At 38.8% G+C, this 21,580-nt stretch overlaps 1 protein-coding gene across 1 annotated transcript in view; it reads right to left on the bottom strand.

Annotated features, from left to right (window-relative positions):
• Positions 1–8,018: 8,018 nt before the first annotated feature.
• SLC10A7 (solute carrier family 10 member 7) overlaps positions 8,019–21,580 on the bottom strand; it is a 182,072-nt gene continuing 168,510 nt past the window's right edge. Inside the window, exons 11-12 of the mRNA XM_089525724.1 lie at positions 14,217–14,362; positions 8,019–11,447 (exon numbers count right to left, since the gene is read on the bottom strand). Coding sequence (XP_089381850.1) covers positions 11,403–11,447; positions 14,217–14,362 — 191 coding nt within the window. The 3' untranslated portion in view covers positions 8,019–11,402. The remainder of the gene's footprint in view (positions 11,448–14,216; positions 14,363–21,580) is intronic.

Genomic DNA, 21,580 nt, shown 5'->3' with positions numbered 1-21,580 from the left:
GTGCTGAACTCTGGAATTTGGTTTATCTACATAGAATCCCTCTCTTTCACACACACACACAAAATGTTTTCACCTCTATCTTACAATAGTTTTCAAAACTGATTTTCTACTATCTGAAGCTTCACTGAATCACCGAGTAGAGTGAAATGCATCAGATTTGAAATAATTTAGCAGTCCTGTATTTATGTCCCTTGTCTACAGAGTGCATAATGCTCATGACTGTTACTGAATACATCCCCTGTGTTGTTGATGGTTCAAAAGAATGACCAAGACAGCTTAGATTAATCTGCTGGTTCGCATAAAGATATGTTATCTTTATCTTTTTTCTTATTTGTCCATACTGTTTTTTAAACATTCCCATCTAGGGCTTTAGCTATGTAAAATCTATTGTAAAGTGTGGCCAGTCCTTTGATAAAACCCGTGAAATCCTCTTCGATTGCCTTATCACCTCTAGCTACTCTCTCCTTAATTGATAGTCTTCATCTATGGACATAATGGGCTTGTATTGATTCTCTCTTTTGAAAAGAGTCCAAATGGGGCAAAGCCATTGCCTCAGGGCCATAATTTTTTTAAAAAAAAACACCACCACGACATTCTTGCAAACAAGCTAGTGAAATGTGTGCTAGACAAGGTAACTGTTACATGGATTTGTAACTAGTTGACCGGCTGAATTCAAAGGGTGCTCAACAATGGCTCCTTTTCATCCTGGAGGGAAGTGACCAGTGGGGTCCCACAGGGCTCTGTCCTGGGCCCAGTGCTATTCAACATCTTTATCAATGTCCTGGATGACAGAATTGGGAGCATACTTATCAAATTTGCAGATGACACCAAATTAGGAGGAATAGCTAATACTCAGGAGGACAGGATCAAAATTCAAAATAACCTGAATAGACTAGAAAGCTGGGCCAAAACTAACAAAACGAAATTCAACACGGAGAAAAAAGTTCTAGTGGCCAGTGGCAAAGATATAGCCCAAGATTCCTGGATTGCACTGGTGGAACGTGAAGTCATCCCTCACCTCTGTGACCTTACTTACTCTCTTAGGATGTCCCCATGGCCATTCAGTGAAGGGAAATAGTCAAGCAGTGTCCTGCTCTCCTTCACCAGATGACTGCAGGAAGACAAAAGCATCCCACTGTGTTTCCTGGGATCATCTGGAGGACCAAGAGGATGGTGCCATCTTCCTGCATCTGGCTGTTGAAGCATAAGCCAGTCACTGCTTGGCCACATCCTGTTGTCCCTGACCACTGAGTAGTTGTGAGGTAGTGGCATTTCAGCATGAGGTAAGGACACATGAATAAAAACAGGTGATAGGACTGAATTTCACCATCTGCCCTGATCATAAAAATACATGCACAGCAGCTACAGATCAGAGGGAGGAGATAGAAGCCCTTCACCCTTTCAAGCTATATAAGTTAAAGTACAGGGAACAAAAGATCAAACACTGCCCTGCTCCACTTTTAGATAGAAGACACTGAGCTAATGAGGCCAGCCAAGCCCATTAACTGCTGCTTATAAATTAGCTCAGCCCAGGCCAGTCTGTTGCTGTAGAACATCAGCTTCCAAACCTTCACGCAACCCTGTCTGACATCTCTGGTTTCCAGACTGTCTGACTGTTTAGTCTTCTTGCTAGTAAGTACTTCTAGACTAATCTTTCTGGCAATTCCCTTCTTGGCTTTGGGCTGTCCCCTGGACTGCTTTCCTCCTTTGAACTTTGGACTGCCTGGACCATGTCTCTGCTTGTCACCTCATGTAAACCTTTGCACTGGACTGGCTTTCCCCTGCCAGTGCTTGTGGTTTATAGATGTGCTCACATGGGCACTTGCCAGCTTTAAACAGGACAGCCAGTCATCACATGTAGAAATAAAGCAACTGAAGTTACAGGCAGGGTTAACCAGCACATCAATTCATTTCAACTCAAAGAAAATCCATATTTATGTGTGAAGCTAGTGCAGTGTGTGCCCACATCGCAATGTTCAATGGCCATGTTAAATCTGATAGCTGCATCTCCTGATGGCAATATTTATCCCCATCCAAGGCTGCTATTTGTATATAAGCCCATGTGGCTAGAACTGGATGAGGACTGTTATGTCTTTAGCCACAACTACTCTTACTGCTGAAACACTGGCACATGAAACATTCCCCCACCCTTCAAATTCTCACAGCTAAAAATTAAAATTCTGTAGCCAAGACATTCTATTCTCTGCTAGGTTCAGTCTGAATTTTGTGACAATTGTAAATAATGCATGTGTGCACAGTGTGGAATACCTGATTTTGTTTCTAGAGGAAGCCAAACTTACTTTGTACTGGATATCTTATTCAGCCAGTTGTCAGGTTCCTGACATTTACCAGGAGTTGGCTATACAGTGTCAAATTTACCTTTGTCATCGCAAGGACTAAAAATGTAAAACTACAAGCTGAAAAGTCTCCAGAGTCAAGTCTACCTTCATCGCCACCAGGGCTGGAATCTTAAAAATGCTAACGGAGGCCCTCTAAAAACTGCATTTTCCCTTGTGCATCACTCAAAACAATACCCAGGGAAATGTGAACTAGCAAGCGGTTGCTGTGTTTGACACAGGGGACGAGACAGATGTTGGTCACTGAGCGTTTCTGTGTTCTTAAGACATTCCAAATGAATGAACTAATTTTCAGTTTTACAAAGGAATCTTTGGTTTGTTTCTGCTCGTCACAACATCCAAAGGAATTAATGTCAATTATAAAATCTTGTTTACCTTCAGGGTGTGAAATGGCACTTTCCAAGTTCTGAGCAAACACTTTGTACATGAGATAATAACCCCCTGAAGCTAAGAATTAGCAAGACTAGTCCTCTGGTCCCAACAGCAACAACCCATGGGGTAGCAAAGTGTTTTGGTGGGTTTTCTTCCTCTCTCTCCTGCAGAATCTCAGATATTTTATGTGACAATGCTGTACAATTTCTCAGTTCAGATGCATCCCCAGATCATTCTGAATTCTTTTTTTTAAGGACAGTAGCATGATAAAAGCAATCTAAGTACAATACAGCAGAGCTAACAACACAGTTAAAGATGTGAAACAAGTCTCAAGCCTTTGAATTCTTCTTTTCAACATTAAGCTTATACATACATAAAAATTCCACTACTTTATGAGAACAAATACAATAAGGCTATATTAAGTGGCTTTAATTGTTGATTACATAGATTTACTATTTCCTATTGGGTTTTGTGAATATGACAGTTTCCAAGTTAACTAAATTACTGATTTTTGGTACACGTGAGAAAGTACTACATAGAAACTAGTTTTTGAGTGTTTCTGTGAAGTGTTTGTATGCAGAAGAAAAATCCCATGCTATTAGTATCATCTACCTATCTACCTACCTACCTACCTACCTACCTATGTATGATTTGCCATGGCTCTTAAAAGGAATTGCTGTGTTTTATACTGGGTGATCAACCTGTAAAATACATTTGCATTGTAAAATCTGAAATCTACACCACATATCTCCCAAATTTGGGCCCCATTCCCACTTACAGATAAATTGGTGTGCAATCCAAATCGATGGATCTATTCAACATCGGATTGTGGTTTACACTACATTTGCCCCCATCATATTTTCTGTCATTTTCTGGCATCAAAATAACCCACTTGTGGTTCCCATTCACCAATGAATCAATTCAAAATGATTCGGTTCCAGCCAGCTGAAGGGGAAATTTGAATTGATTCCAATCTGCTTGTGGTTCACAACTGCATGTAATTGATTTATTGAAAAAGAAGCAGAAAAAAAAACCACTGTCAAAAAGACATGGATTAAATGGGTTTGGAGCATGGTCCCCCTCTTGGAATCACTTCAGCGATTTGGATTACGTGGGAACCAGAGTCGTTTGAACCTATTTGAACCAAATTGTGATCCAGTTTAAAGGGTAGTGGGAATGAGGCCTTGTGACCTCTTGATGTCATGCCAAAGAAAACTCTCTGAATGAGAACCACAGGCATCACACTTCAGTCTGAGTACAATTGGTGTAGAGGAAGGCAGATGTCCCCTAACTAGTTCAAGTGGTGTCAGTGAGGATGTTTAAGTCTACAGTGCTGAAATGTCACACATTACTGCCCCCAAATCCCAGGCACTGTCACTGCTGAGCCAAAGTAGAGAAGTTAACACCTTCAGAAAAGGTTTTCTTTGCCTATTGGAAATCATGTCACACCTCCAGCATTGTTCATTTGGGAGGTGTTTTATTATTCATTGGCAAACTAGTTATAAACCTGGAATGACTTCTCTAGCACTGCAGAGGCAACTTAGACAACCGTTGTTACTAACACTATGTCTTTGGTCTTTTAGTAGAACAGGAAACCCTGCTGGGTAACAGGCTATAGAAATTCACTCTGATCCAAATCTGCATGCTTGGATGTCCCCTTGGTTCTTACCCACAAGAGTTTGAATGAAAGGAACTGTGCTGTTAGTTCTGTAATCCCCCATGGTGCCCGACAAGCTTTCTTCTTCTTCTTTTTTAAAATTAACAGGATATACACAAGGTGTTTTTGATATGACATACAGGCTTCTTATGCAAGAGTAAAAGCAACTTCCAATGCCCCCACATACTATATAATATCTATACCAAATACTCCTAGTAATTACAGCTAAGGTTAGGCTTAAACTTGGGTTTCCTTGATTATTGCAAAATAAGAAATTCCTTTTGGAAAAATATTGAAATTCCTGAAAATGAGAGTGAAAAAACACCATTTGGCATCCTCTTAGTGACATATACTAACTGGTGTACAGTTGACCCTCCGTGTCCATGGATTCCTTATCCATGGATTCAACCATCCACAGCTTGAAAACATTTAAAAATATATATACATTCCCCAAAACAAACCTCGATTTAGCCATTTTGTATAAGGGCCAGCATTTCACTACACCATTGTATTTAATGGGATTTGAGCATCCATGGGTTTTGGTATCTACAGGGGCTGGATAGGTGGAGGTCCTGGACCCAAAACCCAGTGGATATCAAGGGTCCACTGCACATATCTTTTTTGGTTATGAATGGAGGAATTCAATACCTGTCTTGACCAATGGCCCCACCACTTCCTCCAAATTCACCACCCAACTTTCCCAAACACAACCATTTAGTGGCCAGAGATAGTGACAAAGTAGTGAAAATGTTGTCCCTATAGCTAGCCACACAATGCAGTACTCTTGGCTCCTCTGCCCTCGACTCCTGCTTTTCTCTGTCTACTACATGTCCATGTTGGGAGGGGGACACAGGAGGAAGGTGAGAGGGAGCAGGGTGTAGTTCCACCTGGGTCGAACTTTACATCCCAAATTTTGGGCATTGTGTGGTTCATAATTTCATCTGTTGCACGGATGTATGTATGTCAATGATGTATGGGCATATATAACTGGTACCAGGAGGGATGAAGTATTCTATGCATCTGGTGCCAGAGCATGACAGTGTGGTTGTGGAACCAAGGCATGGCATTGTGAGGATCTTTCCAAATCAGTTGTGCTGTATATTATGGAAATATTGATTTTATAATTGTAGTTTACACATTACGGTCCTCCTTGAGTAAGGGTGATCCTTATGGAGATGCCCTGCTGGATTTGAGTCTGTATGTACAAGCAAGGTGTGTGTGTGCTCATGTGTGCAGACACACACCTCATTAGAAACATAAGTTGTATGCAGGGTTTGTGTGGCTAGATTAGTCCTAGGCAAGTAGTATTAAACTTTATGTCAATGGAGTGCTCTGGAAAAACTCTTGTGAAAACCACATGAAGGTTGTCATGCGCAGTTATTATATCCCCCTCTCTCTTGATAGATATATGTATATGCCCTGCAAATCATAATGATTGGCTATAGGTCTCCATTATGAATTTTATACAATTACCCCACCCCTTGAGAATCCAAAATGTATTTAAGTAAATGCACATTCAGCTAATCAACAAGAAGATTAGAGTGAACTGTATGCTCACTCATAGAGAGAATTAGGCTGCCAGATTTGGATTCTCTATATTATTCTGATTAATGCTGATTATTCTGAGTTCCTGGTGTTACTTCTGCAAATCTTACAAGATCTAGATATCGTACAACCTGCGTATTCCAGATTTAAAAAAGGAAAGGGAAACTACAGGGAAACTGCAATTCCTCAGGGCATTAGAAACAATGATGTGAGAAGATGCAGAGGTGATTTGTTGGCCAGAAGGACATTCCTGTGACATAAGGACTGATGTTCACCAGCAAGGCAGGTGGATCTGTGGGAAACACACTACAATCAAAGAAATGCTCAGGTCATGAGGGTATCCGTAGCTCATGCACAGAGGTCTGCTCAGATACAGAATTATTTGAACAGAATGATGTCTACCATTGCCAGAATGGAGAGAAATGAGAGGAAAATATATTCAGGATACAGTTGACAGAGACATCCTGGAAACAGGAGGCAATTGCCATGTGCTGAATTCCCTTTTGGAATATCAACTGCTCACTTTTTCCCAACAAAGAAAAGAAGTCAAGGAGGGTAGGGAAAGAAAGGCACTCTTGTGGGAAAGACTACTTGTTGGGGTGTGCAGACCATATTCCACATACTTGGAGCAGCTTTGCGTACTTCAGAGAGTCTTCATAGTATTAGCATTTCTTCTGGAGCAGCCCCAATGTACCAGAAACTTTACAAAGAGGCCATGAGAATGAAGCTCTCTGCCCCAGCTAAATTACGACCCTAATTAAAAATGTAATATGATGGTGAGGATAACAAATTTAAAATCACCAAAGTAAGAATCAGAAAGAGACACTGTACTAGAGGGGTATGAGTACTGAACTACAAGAGATCAGGGTTCAAATCTTCACTCAGCCAGGGAAGCTCACTGGTTGACCCTGGGCAAGTCACACTCTCCCAGGTTTGGAGTAAAGCAATGGCAAATCTCTAAATAAACCTTGCCAAAAAACCTCTGAAGGCAAACAACAAATAAAGCCTTAGTGACATTGTAGAAAGGTTTGCAAACACAAAGTTTTCAGTTATGATAAATGGTCTGGAAGACTTCTTGCAGGAGTGGAGAATATGTGGTCCTATAGATGTTGTTACACAGAAAGTCCTATCAGCCACAGCTAGTATGTTGATTCATGTTGCTGCCCAGCAACCTCTTGAAATCTGTTCATCTCTTACAAATAGGGTACAAAGACTTGCTTCTTTCTCACTTGCCCCTGATATTTAGATGCTCCATGTGGTCTTCAGACATAGAAATTCCATTTATTGATGATTCCACAGACATGCCATTGTTTGTTTTTGAAAAGGAAGAACAAGAAATAGGGTACACATCTGGAAAAGAAAAACTTCCGATCTGTCCTAATAAGACACTTACGAGGTGCAACAATCTCAGTAAAATAGCTTGTGCTGAGTTATGGCCTATTGACAGTAAAAAAGGTTTTAAAAAAGTCTTTCCTTTCCAAGCACTTTTTTGTTTGTATAGAAATTTTTGGGAATGGGAAACATGCAGGAATATGAATTTCATAGTCTTCTAGCAGCTTTATTCTGCATAATGAAAGGTAAAGGATACAAGAAGCTGCAGTTCAATATGTGAAGGGCTGCAAAATTACCATCCTTGATTCTGGTTTATCTTCATTTTTGGGGGGGAGGGCATTTGCTGGAAACTCTCAAGCAAATTTGAGATGGAAATCAAATGGGGTTCCTGGATATTAGAGCCTTTCCCTTCTTCTCAACAGAAAATGGGACTGATTAGGAGGAATCTCAGAGTGAATCTAAGAACCTTTGAAAGTGTGAGTATACATTTTTCCCATGATCTATTATACAAATCAAAACTATGTATAGTATTTTCTAAAACTGTTGTTGTTATGTGCCCTGATAATTAATGTATTGTACTTACTGACAAGGGCTTATCCTCAGGTTTCAGGGTTTTGGCCCTGAAATCTTAGGGCCTGGGAGAGTCCTAACCTAGCAACCGTAGTGTCAAAGACAATAAGGTAAATGCATCTTCCCATGCATTTTGCTTAATTAGTCATTAAAATCAACAATAAAAACAGATCAATGGCTTTTAATCGGTTGTTTTTATTTTTTAAAAAATGTTTATATAAGCTTTTAAAAAAACCCAACAGAAAATTTTACCCCAGGAAGGAGGAGGAAAGGCCCATGTTATAAAAATAAACTGCAGCATAAACTAGCCTGTTGTCTCCTTTGAAACTATCCACCTAATGAGTTCCTTTTATATTTGAAGGCATGAAATGAGAAACGTAACAGTCTTTAAACATAACATAGCATTTTGGATATGAATAACTAAATTTCACTAAGTGTGGATTTAAAAGATGTACTTTTGTTTGATTTAACCCATACATCCCACTCAGAACAATCTGTCCAACATTCACTAAGGAAAAATGAAACACAATTTAGGCTTTTCCAATCCATAAACAATTGTATCAAAAGTGCCTCTCCCCCAAACAGTCTTAAATACAGTAAAATATCACTGAAATGGCGGCAACAAATTTTCATAATTTAAAGTAATGAGCTGATGTTATTGAAGCAATTTGAGGTAGATTTGTTGGAACTGTAACAGTGTAGTGACTGTTCAAGAGCAGACTCAACTCAAATGACAGAAAAGAAAACATGGATATGAGCTTAGCAGCAATGGGACTCATCAGCTAAGAATGTTTAATATGTGACAGACAGAAAAACTGAATCATATTTGCATATAAGCAACACTTGCACTCCTACGCAAATCCTTTCAATTCCTCAGAAACTGACCACAAGATAAATTCACAACATGTTACAATCTGTTACTCTCCAATCATGACACTCTTCGGTTTTCTTCCTCTGCTTATGGCCAGCAGAATTTTGGATTAGATAAATGTATTTTGGAGTTTCAGTAAAGGATTTGTGGAAACAAAATGTGAAGTACATTGTCTGTTCTGTCTTTTTGCCTAACCATATTTTTAAATCAATGAGTCAAGATGTATGTGAGCTACCAAGAGTAAATGAAACAAATTTGTCATTTGCATGCAAAAACATATTTATCCATTTAAACACATGATCCTGCTTGTGATTTGTTTGGGCTGCATCTTCATATGCTCTTCCATTTTAAAAAAAAATATGTGCAGCAAAACTGTTTAACAGTTACGGGCTATTTGTACCTAAACATGATTGAGGCAAACTAATTGGAGGAATGTACTAGGCTTTTTGCTAGCATGTTAAATATCACTGACCTTAATTCGTGTTAATGGGTGCTTACAGTTTTACCAGACTGTGTATCTTGATCATTCTGCACTAATCTCTTTACTTTACAAAAGTGGTCTACTTTTGTGACATCAGTACAACGAGATCATTTGATACACATTTGTTGCTAACATAAGGCACCTCCGCTTGGCACCAAATAAAATTATATGAACAGGACAGTTAATTCCAATAAAGCATGATTACGCTTTGAGGTAAGGGGGAGTGAGATGTCTTTCAACTTGAAGAATTAGCATTAAAGCTGAATGCCAGTCCCTAAGAACCTGTTCTTTCTTTCTGCTGAAATGGACAGAGGTGACCATGTTAAAATCAATGCCTTCATTCTGTGAACTCCATATACAGTCAAATGCACACATGTGCTTTTATTAAAGTAGGCTTCCCCGCATACCTCACTGGAATTGATCAGGATGGGGTTATATTCTGAGACCAAGATCCTATTCATCCCTGGCAGATTGGTGAATTTAAGCTTTCTCCCAGAGATGAGATCTATACAAGAACTGGATAATGTACTAGTTCAGTAGGATCCTTGGAGTAAAGGCACTACTGCAGGGGCAACTTTAAAAACTGCCTGTGCCTTAGCACTGAAAAAACAACAGATTCTATACACAGCTTGCCTCTGATGAGAGGTTTGTACTGAGTTACTTCCATTTCCTTGTCTAGTGAAAACTGATGCATATGCATACAGCAAGTAGGTGGGGCTGCCATTGTAGTTCAGCACAGCTCTTCTGCTTGCACCAGTTGTGGATATTTTGGTGCCGGAGCAGTGAAAGACTGCTCACATTGCCATCTGTTGTGTGGGTGATCCCATACCACAACATTGTGGCTTAAGCTCTCAGCTTCACAAGGAATTGCTGGCTGATGTCTCATGACCACCAAACTGCTGAGTTTATAACTGTGCATCTGCTTCTCACATCCTTGCTTAGCCTAATGGCAACTTTTTAAATTAAGGCATACTGCTTTCTGAAGTATTAAATGAAATCCCTTTCCCCTATTTTTCCCTCTGAATTCATTAACAACCTAGTTATTTATTGATCCCCCTTACAATCATGTAAAGAAAATCAATACATTTTTAAAAATTCCCACAAGATACACCTGATTGTCAAATTAATCAGAAACAATTGTCCTTCATAAATGTGCTTCACTAAGTGTTTAGAATACAAATATACTCACTAGTTGCAAAAAATTAATATTGTTCTCCCACCTTCTTGCTTTTTTACAACAGAGTTTTGTAAGATCTGGAAATGACAGGAAGATGGCTCTTGTAATGTTAGTAACTGATATTCTTCTGTCATTGGGGAACACAGTGTACTGCATTTTGGGGAAAGAGGGGAAAACATTTTGCTCATATTGAGATAACAGTAATAATATATATTTTAAAAATACCCTCATAGCAGTGCTTTCAGATCACAGATTTTTTCCCTTAATACCCTAACCACCAGGCCTTCTCTTTGAAGAAACACATGGTGCATTTAAGACATACAATGCCACAATATCATAAAAATGGAACTGAGAGAATTGTCTTGAGAAACAGTTAGCTTTGAAGGAATGTCTAGACAACTGTGTCAACAAATACAAATAATTTATGCTTTTCAGTTCCTTTCCAATGGATGGCCCCATGCTGAGTGTACACAAACTCAGAAGAAAAAGGCATGTCACAATCATACGGGCGGGGAGGGTTATGGAATCACACAGAAATTCAAGTTAATCTTGACTAGAACTTCAGAAACTGCTTTTGTGCAGTCAGCCGGAAGAGAGTAGTCTTCAGTTTGTTTTGGTCTGGGACCAACGCATGGACTCACGAATGATTTGCACACTTCACAGAGTACAACTCCTGTTCAGTCTTTGCTCAGTTCCATGGGGTCGGTGCAAAAGAATCACTCGGAGGAATGTGTTAATACCTCTGAGCTAGTGATGGAAGCTGCAGTCTTTCACTACCCACACAGGAAGAAAAATCAAAATCAAATCACCCTCCCTCTCCACTTGTGTGCAACCTCTTATTGTAACCAGCCATCTGATTTTGGAATCAATGCTTTTTTCAAATATATTTTAAGGCACATCCATAAGTATTTTAAATATATATATGTGTCTATAAAAATAATGTAAGTGCTGAAGTGACATTCACATATGCCCATCTTCTGAATTGTCTCTGTGTATGTACAAAATAGTACATATTTACATTCACTGGTTCTCTTCTATTGTTATACTTTCACTGGTGCCTTGGGCTGCTTTGTTAATTTCAATGCCTGCAAACAATAAACAGAGCATCAGTTTGCTTGTGTACATAAAGGCAGGACTAAACAACATCATCATCTTTCAAAGTTGTTGCTATCAAGTGTTGCTGAAATAACCATCAAGAAAGCATATAAAACAGCATGAACATACACATTGGCAATCTGTATATAATATAGTACACATGTTGAATATTAATTAATGGATTATACATTAATACATGTACACATACCATATTTGTGTGGAATGTAATATGTGAACAACCCTAAAGAAGGTTCTGGTTTCTTCCAATGGCCACACCACTGCTTCACAGAGCTTAGAAAAGTTACCTTTTGGTACACAACTGCTAACCTGAGCTGCAACACATAACTTGGACCTTTTATCATACCTACAGACATGGAATTGCCTTGTTTTTTGTCACTGACTGAGCACATATGCTACCCCACTTCCACTCCCAGCTATTCTTACAAGCAGGGAACTGATTCACACATCCATCATAACCGAGAAAAAAAAGGTCTAGCAATTTTTGGGTACAGCTGGAAACAGCCTGCTCTACTCAGCTGGAGAAAAAAGTCCTGAATTATCATTTCCCATTACAAATACTTTAGTGGCACAACTGGTTTCCCTTGAGGACAATATGAGAGACTAACTCACTAGATATCCAGGGCAGGCAGTAGCTCCTCTCAAGAGGATAACCAGTAGGGCAACACTGATAGAAAAAGCTTCTTGAAAATGGAAAAATAAGATAGCAGTACTTTTTTGTTCAAACATATTGTCTTAAATGTCCTCTCCTATGTTAGCTTAGTGAGATTTGGAGATCCAGTATTATTGGACATTCTCATCAGAGTGTGGTTGGATGGATTTCAACTCCAGTGAAAATGTTTGTTAGTTTATTGTTGTCCAAACATACTAAAAAGCAAAACTGTAATAATCTAAATTATGTACATAAATAGGAAAATCTGTTACTATCTTCTGGTTTTTGAGATAGACCCCCCAATGCTAATGAAAAACTGTTATATTTTGTGGGCTTATCAAAACCCTTAATTGACTGTGAAACAAGATATGGAAATATATAATGTGCAATGTTCATTTGTTTTTAAAATCTGGCAATACAGTCTTCAACAAAAGTAAAACAGATGGACAAACAGAACAATAGACAACATCAGCCTAGTAAAAACCTCAAAATGGCTCTGCTACATTTCTGCATTGGGATTAATTGTATTTTATATTAGGAATGAAGGTACAAGATTTCAGACAGTTTGGCAAATACAATCTTTTATTCCGGTGTGTGTCAGCTTCTGTTGCACTACTTGCCTCTTGTTGATGAACCTCTAAATATTTAAATTCTACTTCATGAAGAGATCACATATTGGTATCGTAATTAAGGAAGGATGTCAGTGGAACAGAGTGCAGAGCTTGGATAACAGTTTTCCACCATGAGAGAAATGCCAAAATGGAGCCAATGTGTTGATAGAAAATAAACATCAAGGTGAAGATGACATGTTTATTTTCAAAGCAGGAGACCATTATTCAGGCACCACATCAAATTCTATTGTAATTATTGCTACTGGAAAAACAAAAAAATCTTACTGATTTACAAAAATAATAATATTCTCATATAATTACAATAGTATTCTTGGGGAAATAACCTGGAAGACCAGAGAAGATGATTTGCATGGTAAAATGACAAATGATCAAAATAAACCTGCCAGGCACTGCAGACTGATTAAACTCAAAAAGCCCTCATTGGAGACCGATCATGGGTGCATTCAGAGAAATGAACCAGACCCCCTACTGTTTGAGGGGAGGGAATAAAGCAGTCCATATTGAATCTTTTGAAACTTTCCTGGATAGGCATGCCTCAATTAATGAAAAGATGGGTGAAAGGAGTATTGGCAGGGGAAATTCCCACTGGGAAGATCTTTGGGCTAGGTGGTTGTATCACAGAGTTTTGTCTTGGGAAATACTCTTTGACTGCCAAAGAAGCAGCTGGATCACTGCATCTCACATTTATGATATTAAGTCTTACATCTGGAATGATAAGCCTTTAAGCAATAGTGAGAAACTAGTGATGTTATCCTTCTTTGTTGGAGATAATAGTAACTTACCATCAAAATGCTTTATTTAAATATCTTTTAGCTGCAGACAGGCTGGAAATTAATGAAACTGAAAAGATTCTAAGAGCCTTACAAACAGAGGTGTGGTTAAATAAAACAGGAAAATTAGTCCTGTCATAAAATGCCTTCCCCTATATAAGAATGTTAACAAGGATATAGAAACAATAATCCACTTGCATAAGTATGGCATCTATTTTGTTTACCTTCCTTCCTCTATAGTGTTTTCCCCTCTTGCATAGGGTATTACTGCCCTCAAACTTTTGGAAACTGCCCTCATTGTTTGTGAAATCTGTGCTGTGGAAAATCATACGCTTTAACCTGCACATTATTTTACCAAAGCCCATGGTTAGCAATGCACTGTAACAATGGGGAAATGTGGCAGGATGCTGTGAGTCTCTCTGGGCATGCTTGCCAGGCCCCATTAAGAGATGCTTTCTTTCAGTGCTCATGACTGGTAGCACTCCACATTTTTTTTAAAGCTGAGCCTGATTTCCACCCTGTGGGTTGATATGACATTGGGGTTGACACTGCAACCCAGCCTTCCCAAACTTGATGCTCTTCTGAACCTTTGGAATACAACTATCACCCCTGACCACTGGCCATGTTGACTGGAGCCTGTGGGAATTGTAACACAAAACGTTTGGTCTTACAGTCATCACTTCTTACCTTTTGTCTAGAAATCATCCATGATTTTATTGTTGGCACTAAGACACTGCCTAGAAGGATCTGAGCCGGGTGATAGATAAGTAAAGGGACAGAAATTAAGGACAGGTGCTCATAGCCTTCAAAGACGATCTTCAGCATTGGTATTCCTATGGGCAAAAAGAAAGCTAAATTTAAGAATTCTTTGATGTATTTTCTGTGTCATGGATCATAGGAAAGCATTTTACTTTTTTAAACACTTCACTACAATTTCAAAGAAAAAGACCTCCCCACCCTCTTTTTACCAAAAGATAGTTCACAAAGATGAAGACACAGAAGTGTTTTGTAAGAGGCAGGAGAACATGAGTACACAATAATTCCATTGGGAAGAAAAGCACCATCTGTTTGGCTACAAGGTGTGAGACCAAGGACAATATAGATAATCTATATACCAATTGCTTATTAATCAGAAAGTGCTATTCTTTGGGACACAATGCAAGTATGTACCCAGATAAAGGGCAACCATGCAGATAACTGCAAGGGAATCTAGATTCTTCCCATGCTTGCTTTGTATTACCTTTGTGCCAATTTACTTCTTATCTCCTCAGCTATTTACAGTCCATTTATTTATGCTACATTGGCTTATTTCAGTAAATATTCTTACATTGCTGGGCTGAAAGAAGGGGCTGAAATTAATTTACGAAGATAAGAACTTTAACCAAGTTTTGCTATACATCAGTCTTCAATCACTGATGTCAATTTAATAATAAATAATAAACATTCATGTTTCTGAACTATTCATCAATGGAGCTAGGAAGGAAGGTATATATTGTTTTTCCTAAAAGAACTTTGTCTGGCTTGTAAATTAAAAACACAAAAGTTCTGAATCACAAAAATGAGGACATTACTTGAGAAGTAACACAACTATTTGCATGCTCTTTTCATTTTGCTTGCTTTCATCGAAGAGATTATGCTGGATTGTTTTAAACCAAAGAAGGAAACAGAAGTCTTTGTAAACCCTAGGCTGCTCCTGGATATTTCAGTTCACAGTTTTTGATAATGTAACTCTGGAACAGGAACTATGATTCAAACTGCAATGACAGGAGCAGGTGCCACTATAGCAAAAATAGTAAAGCGCAGAAGATAAAATTAAATCTTTAATACGAGTAGCAAAGAATGAAAATGCTAAGCTAAAAGATCTGGTTATCTTTGTTTTGATCTGTCCACTCCAGTTTCTTTCATCACTTAAAAGTACACACATTCTGATGTAATAGAATATGATAGGAACACCAACATTAAACGTGTTTAGTATAAATTTGCACAGTATCTCAGCACATATGTAATTAAAACTCACATTCACACCCCTCGGGGGAGGGAAGAAAGTCCATCCAGACTTTTCTAAAGTTTTCTTGTAAGTTAAGTGCAGTTTTTTTTTTAAAAAAAAAACAACAAATGGAATTTTTTAAAATGGTTCATGTTGTTTCATCAGATCAACCATACATGTACCATTTCTTGTTTTTGAGGTTGTTTTCAGAATTTTAAAGGAAAAGCAGTTGGAATTATTATTTAAACTGAATTTCCAATATAAGCAAGTCTAATTTGATGCTTCAACAGAAGTCAAGTCTGAGAAATGAAGTTCAACTGAGCCTTCAACAATGTTTCATCTGTGATTAATGGTCTCAGAGAAACAAATGAGACACAAAACAGAGGATCCTGCTGGAATCTCTAGTACAACCCTCCTTCCCCTTTCCACCATCCTAAATCCAGCAAGGTGTGTAAAGAAAGGGATTAGACTTTCTGATATGTAAGACACTTGAAGATGGACACATGTCTTATATATCATTTTACCCCATAGGATTGGGAAAGAAGCAGGGAGGCATGCTGACAGTATGTATGTTAGTGCAACTGAAGAAACAGGGCTGATTTAAGTGTAGATTTGTGATTTAGCAGTTGATGAAATGGGTACACTCTAGTTGGGACTACCAAGGATTAAATAATGATTAAATAATACAGTTATTAAAAAATGAGCACCATTGAGCTCAATGAGTCTTCACACACTGAACTCAGTGGTGCTTGTTTCTGAATAACTGTATTATTTAATTATCTTAATCATTTGTATAATGATTATCTGGGGTGGGAATAATGCACTCTAGATGTTTTTGGACTGTAACTTCCAGTAGCCCTAGCCAGCATAGCTAATGGTGAGGGATGATGGCAGTTCAACTAAATCTGAGGATCACATGATTTGTACACTTGATGTAATACTTATTTAGAAGTAAGTTCCACTAAATTCAGTGGGACTTACTACCAGCTAAATGTGCTTAGCACTGCAGTTGCAGAATGTGAGTATAACATTTTCTTTAGCTTCTAGACCCTTTCAAAGCTGATAATATAATAACTTATTCTATAATGACATTGATACACAGGGACTGGGCAGAATACAACCTGTGCATTCATGGACAGGCAAGAATTTGAATCCAGATTTTTAAGCGGTACTATCAGTGTGACACGAGGGTAACATGGGAAATAAAGGATGGGTAGAAGTAATCAACGTGTGAACAAGAAACAGCTCAGTGTCTACAAGGGATTAAGAACACCGAGGGTGATTCCTAGAGAGGAAACTATTTGCAGAATGAGGAAAATTACTCAACAAAATATCAAATTTTTAATTTCTGTGGAAGAAAGAGAGAAATGCTTTGGATGATGTAGCATGCCTAAATTCAATTTAGTCTCATCCAAGGTTCTGATGGTAGGAATCTAAAAAGGTGTAAGAAGCTTAGAATGTTTTGTCCGATGCGATACATATATTTTTTTTATTTGGGTGTTTGGGAAATGCAGATACATTTCCCAATGTGTTATCAATTTTAGCTGATTCCCAGGTGATGTAATTCCCTGCGTTCTTATAGTTAGTTGCGACATTCAGGAACCTAGGAACCTAGGAACATTTCACAGATGTATTTTTGTTTTCTTTTTATACATGATCACTTCTTACACCGGTGGAGATTATTGTTTTCTCAGGAGAGAAGCTTGTGTGCATGTGGTTAATACCATAGCGTCAACTACCAAGGGAATCCAAGTCTTTTTACGGTTCAGTTAAACAGCTATGATCCACTGTCCCTTGAGAAAAGGAAGGGACTTATGGAGTGATGGTGGCTTATACGGGGAAGTTCTCAGATGCTTCTTTCTGAGTTTTACAAGTAAGAAATTATATGGGGGGGAGCAGCAATGAGCAACACAAGGGCAGAAGAGAATCTGTACCTTGGGAGGTTTTAATACTCTTTTACTTTCTGCAGAGTAGACAGTCAAAGTAACAGTGGCACACCCCCCCACACACACACCTTCTATATAATTTACAAAAATGAATTAGCTTTAGAACAAATGTTGAGGCAATAGGTTTTAGTGGGTTGGATTTAAGTTAACTTGAAAGTAGCCAAAGTATCTTAATTTCTCTTTGGTTATTGTATGATTGATTCTACTGATTCAGACATAACCCCATGTAATTAATTCAAACAGTTATCCCCCTAACTATTATGCTGGCCAGAATCCACTAAGTCAGATACAAGAGTGTAACCTAGTTACACATTTGGGACTGTTCCATATTCAGGATCTCTATGTATTCCCTAGGTTAGGGGGTACATAGAGACTGTGAAAGTCCCCCATTCCCATTTACTGGGTGGAAACAGCTATCATTAACAGAGGTCTGTTCCCCTGTCAGTCAGGAAGCAGCTGATATTTCCATCCTTCCTTGTGTGATCGCTGGCATAAAGGGGAATTGAGACAAGGCTTCTACCTGTCACACTGGACACTGCTCATGGGAGGGGATGAGACCATCAGTCAGCTGCTTCCCAATTGAGAGGGGAACAGACCCTGTTGCTCACAGCAGCTGCTTCCTAGTAAGTGGAGACTGGGCTGGGAATCATTGCATAGCTATGTAATTACAGTGGTTATGCATTTGTAACTCACCAAGTAAATTCCTTGTTTTTGCCATGGCCACTCATGCAATAATTCAGGTCCATATTAATCCATTCTTATCTCATTCAGTTAAGAAATTAACAGACCATCAATGTGCTAGTTATCAGCACAGGACTAACTACATTTTGCAATATTCTAAAGCTGCTTGTGGCTTTTGCCTCAGATTCATTCATACAGTACATCTATTGGGAAAAATACTACAGATGATAAGGGAAGGACAGGTATTTTTTAATTGAAATCACCCAAGGGTACAAATACACAGTTGAAAGGCACTGTTTTAATACAGTACAGAGATTGCACAAGAGTAAAGAGATCCATGATGTATTTTTTATTATTGCAAATTGCCATGGGATCATTTGATGAAGCATAACTAAAATACAAACAAAACTAGGGCAAATTTGGATGAATGGTCTTTTGTGAAAACTGTGTGATATGGGAATGAGCCTAGAGAGAAAGAATATGGAAATAACTAGTTTATAAGGCCGAAGTCCTGTTGGTGACATAGTAATTTGTGTTATGCATGTGAAATGACTTTCAGAAGACAATGCAGAACAGATGTATCCAGCTGATGTTGGCAGGAGTGGACTGTTGCAGATGTGCAACAATGAATGTAGCATAGTCTGTCAATGAGCATAGTTTACGGCCTCTGTGCATTGCATCATAAGCTGATAGCCATGTACATTCACTGTTTCTTGTATGTTGCACTACGGTATTATTCAGTACAGTATAGAGATTTTGAGTATTTAAGAACATGCTACAGATATTTACTAGTTGCTGTGGTTGTCCTCCAATGTAAATTGTAAAAACCAAGAGTCTTGTTGCACGTTGAAGGCAGACAAGTTTTATTTGGCATAAGCTTTCATGGATTATGCCCCACTTCACCAGATACTAAGCTGATGCTGTTGTTGTGTGCCTTCAAACTGATTCTGACTTATGGTGACCCTAAGGCAACCCAATCATGGGGTTTTCTTGACAAGTTTTTTCAGGGGGATTTGCCATTGCCATCCTCTGAGGCTGAGAGAGTTTGAGTTGCCCAAGGTAACCCAGTGGGATTTGAACCCTGATGTCCAGAGTCATTGTCCAACACTCAATCCACTACTCCATGCTGGCTCACAGGTACTAGTTACCATCCAGAAAACCATAGGCCAAAACAAAACTTGTTAGCATTTAAGGCACCCACATATTCTTTGTTGTTTCTGCTCTAACAGACTAGCAGTGATATTCCCCCTGGATTTGTAAATTGTGCAAGCATTACAAAGCATTTTTCTCTGAGCCCTCTGAAAAATATTTCTTTTGCAACCATGAATCAGGTTGATACTGTATGACAGAGTGGGCAAAGTGCTTCCTGAAGCGACATGTGGCTGCTAAGGCCCCATGGAAGAAATACTTTATTCCCCTCACATACCCTTTATGGGATATGGAACCATTTTTGCTATGGGGCAGGCTAGGCCATTTTAGATCCAGGAGAGGCCTTCTGGAAACAAAGAGAATTCTGGGTCAGGTTCAGTTGTCAAATAATCCTCCCCTGGAATGCCCCCCATGAGGCGAAAATGGCCCTTATGTCCTATAGAAGATGTTGGGGAACATTTTTTGGCAGTAGGTATGCAGCCCACCAAGGTCTAGTGGGGAGAGGGAGCTAGTGTGGCCCCCAGCCTCCAACTATTACCTGTGGTATGAGAATGGATATGAGAGTGGGTACCAAAGAAACAGAAAAGTGCTATAATGTGTGGGGTTGGTTTTTGTTCTTCCTTGCGAGGAACCTTCTCTAACCCACTTACTCTCTGCTGTTGGTACACAGAGTATATGTTGATCCACAGGGGGACTCTTCCTTTTACATTTAAGCAAAACTCTATGGATAGACAGGCCACCAGTGACAGAAAATTGGCTCAGAATGGCTCTAGTTCAATCAGTCTAGAAAAAAGTAAGTTTCCTGGACATAATATCCCAGTTCTACAATAAGGTCATATCTTGAGAAGCCCTAAAGCAAACAAGGCTGATTTACTAGCATTCAAAAAAGGCTGCATTCAAGGAACACTATCAGCCCCTCTGATGGTACCTGTGTGGGTGTACTGTGTGCCTTCAAGTTGTTTTCAACTTATGGCGACCCTAAGGCGACACTAATCGTGTCGAGTTTTCTTAGGTAACCACATATTTCCTAATGTAACCACATAACCACCTGAGGTAACCACATATTTCCCTCATTTCTTTTCTTGTAATCCTTTTTCACTTTCAAGCAAGGAACTACACACTGTTACCTACAAAATGTATTTTTCAAAACCATGGAAGATATGGTGGCATTTTCAAAGCAATTTAAATATGGGTCTCTTTCCATCTTGCCATGACTACAGCCACAGAAAATGAAATGAAGCAAATCCGTTTTAATGCTCCAAGGTACTGATGCTGTGTCACCATGGTTGACAGGATCCAAGCAGGCTTGAGGAGATGGCATTTGACTTTATGGAAGTGAGCACTCTGCACGCATTTACAATTTTACAGAGACTTTAAGCTGTCATGCTGAAAAATGTTTATAAAACATTAATCAAAAATGCCTCTTTAATACAATGCATTGTCTGAAAGATGTTAGGAAGCACATATTGTAAATGGATTCTTTTTTCTGACTAAAGTAATTTCTACCAAAAGCATTTCCCCACTGCTGTACAAGTACACAGCGAGGATAGATAAAGAGCACTTTCTCAGCACATTACTACCTGATCCAAACACTTGGGAAATCACTAATGTACAGCACGCCATATTTCCATGTCACACATGACACATTTGTCTAAAATTACCCAACAGAGTTTGACACTGCAGCCTATTCCATCGCAGAGCTTTCAACTGACATCTGCCAAGCAAGAACTTCAAGTAAGAGCTTTCTTTTTCTAACAAGGAATCAAGAGTTTTCTTTTATCCTATGCCCATGATGGAAAGGATAAAACAGCAAGAAATGTAGCTCAGGTCCCTCCCCCCCCCACTCTGGTTTTAATATGTTATACTCCCTGAAATGTTTTTACTTTCCTTGCAACAGCATTTGCCACTTGCTGCTTGTAGAGCTATGTTTTGAGAGAACTTCTCTTTGTTAATATCAAAACATTTGTCCCTCACACAAATCACACATTCTTCAAATTATTGCTAGATGCCATTCATAACTAACTTCACCATTAAGACTTCTTTTCTCGAAGCAACCATTTACCAACAGTTTATATTAGAAGCGAGTGTTATGTCACTGAATCACACTAAAAACCACTTGTGTCTGAAGAGTCATATATATTTTACTTAAATACTCAGCAGATGAGAGAGATAAGGTTGTGTATCAAAAACATGGGCACATGGGGCAGGACAGTCGGGCCTTCCTGTGGAAGAATAGCTTGACATTGTTTTTCTCCCTTAAAATGATATTGCCCAGTGTATAGAAAAAG

This window comes from Sceloporus occidentalis, unplaced genomic scaffold (assembly GCF_023333645.1).
Source record: "Sceloporus occidentalis isolate IW3139 unplaced genomic scaffold, rSceOcc1.0.p SCAF_5, whole genome shotgun sequence".
Lineage (NCBI taxonomy): Eukaryota > Metazoa > Chordata > Lepidosauria > Squamata > Phrynosomatidae > Sceloporus > Sceloporus occidentalis.
Note: the sequence above shows the minus strand (reverse complement) of the source record. Positions and strands in the feature narration are given on the sequence as shown.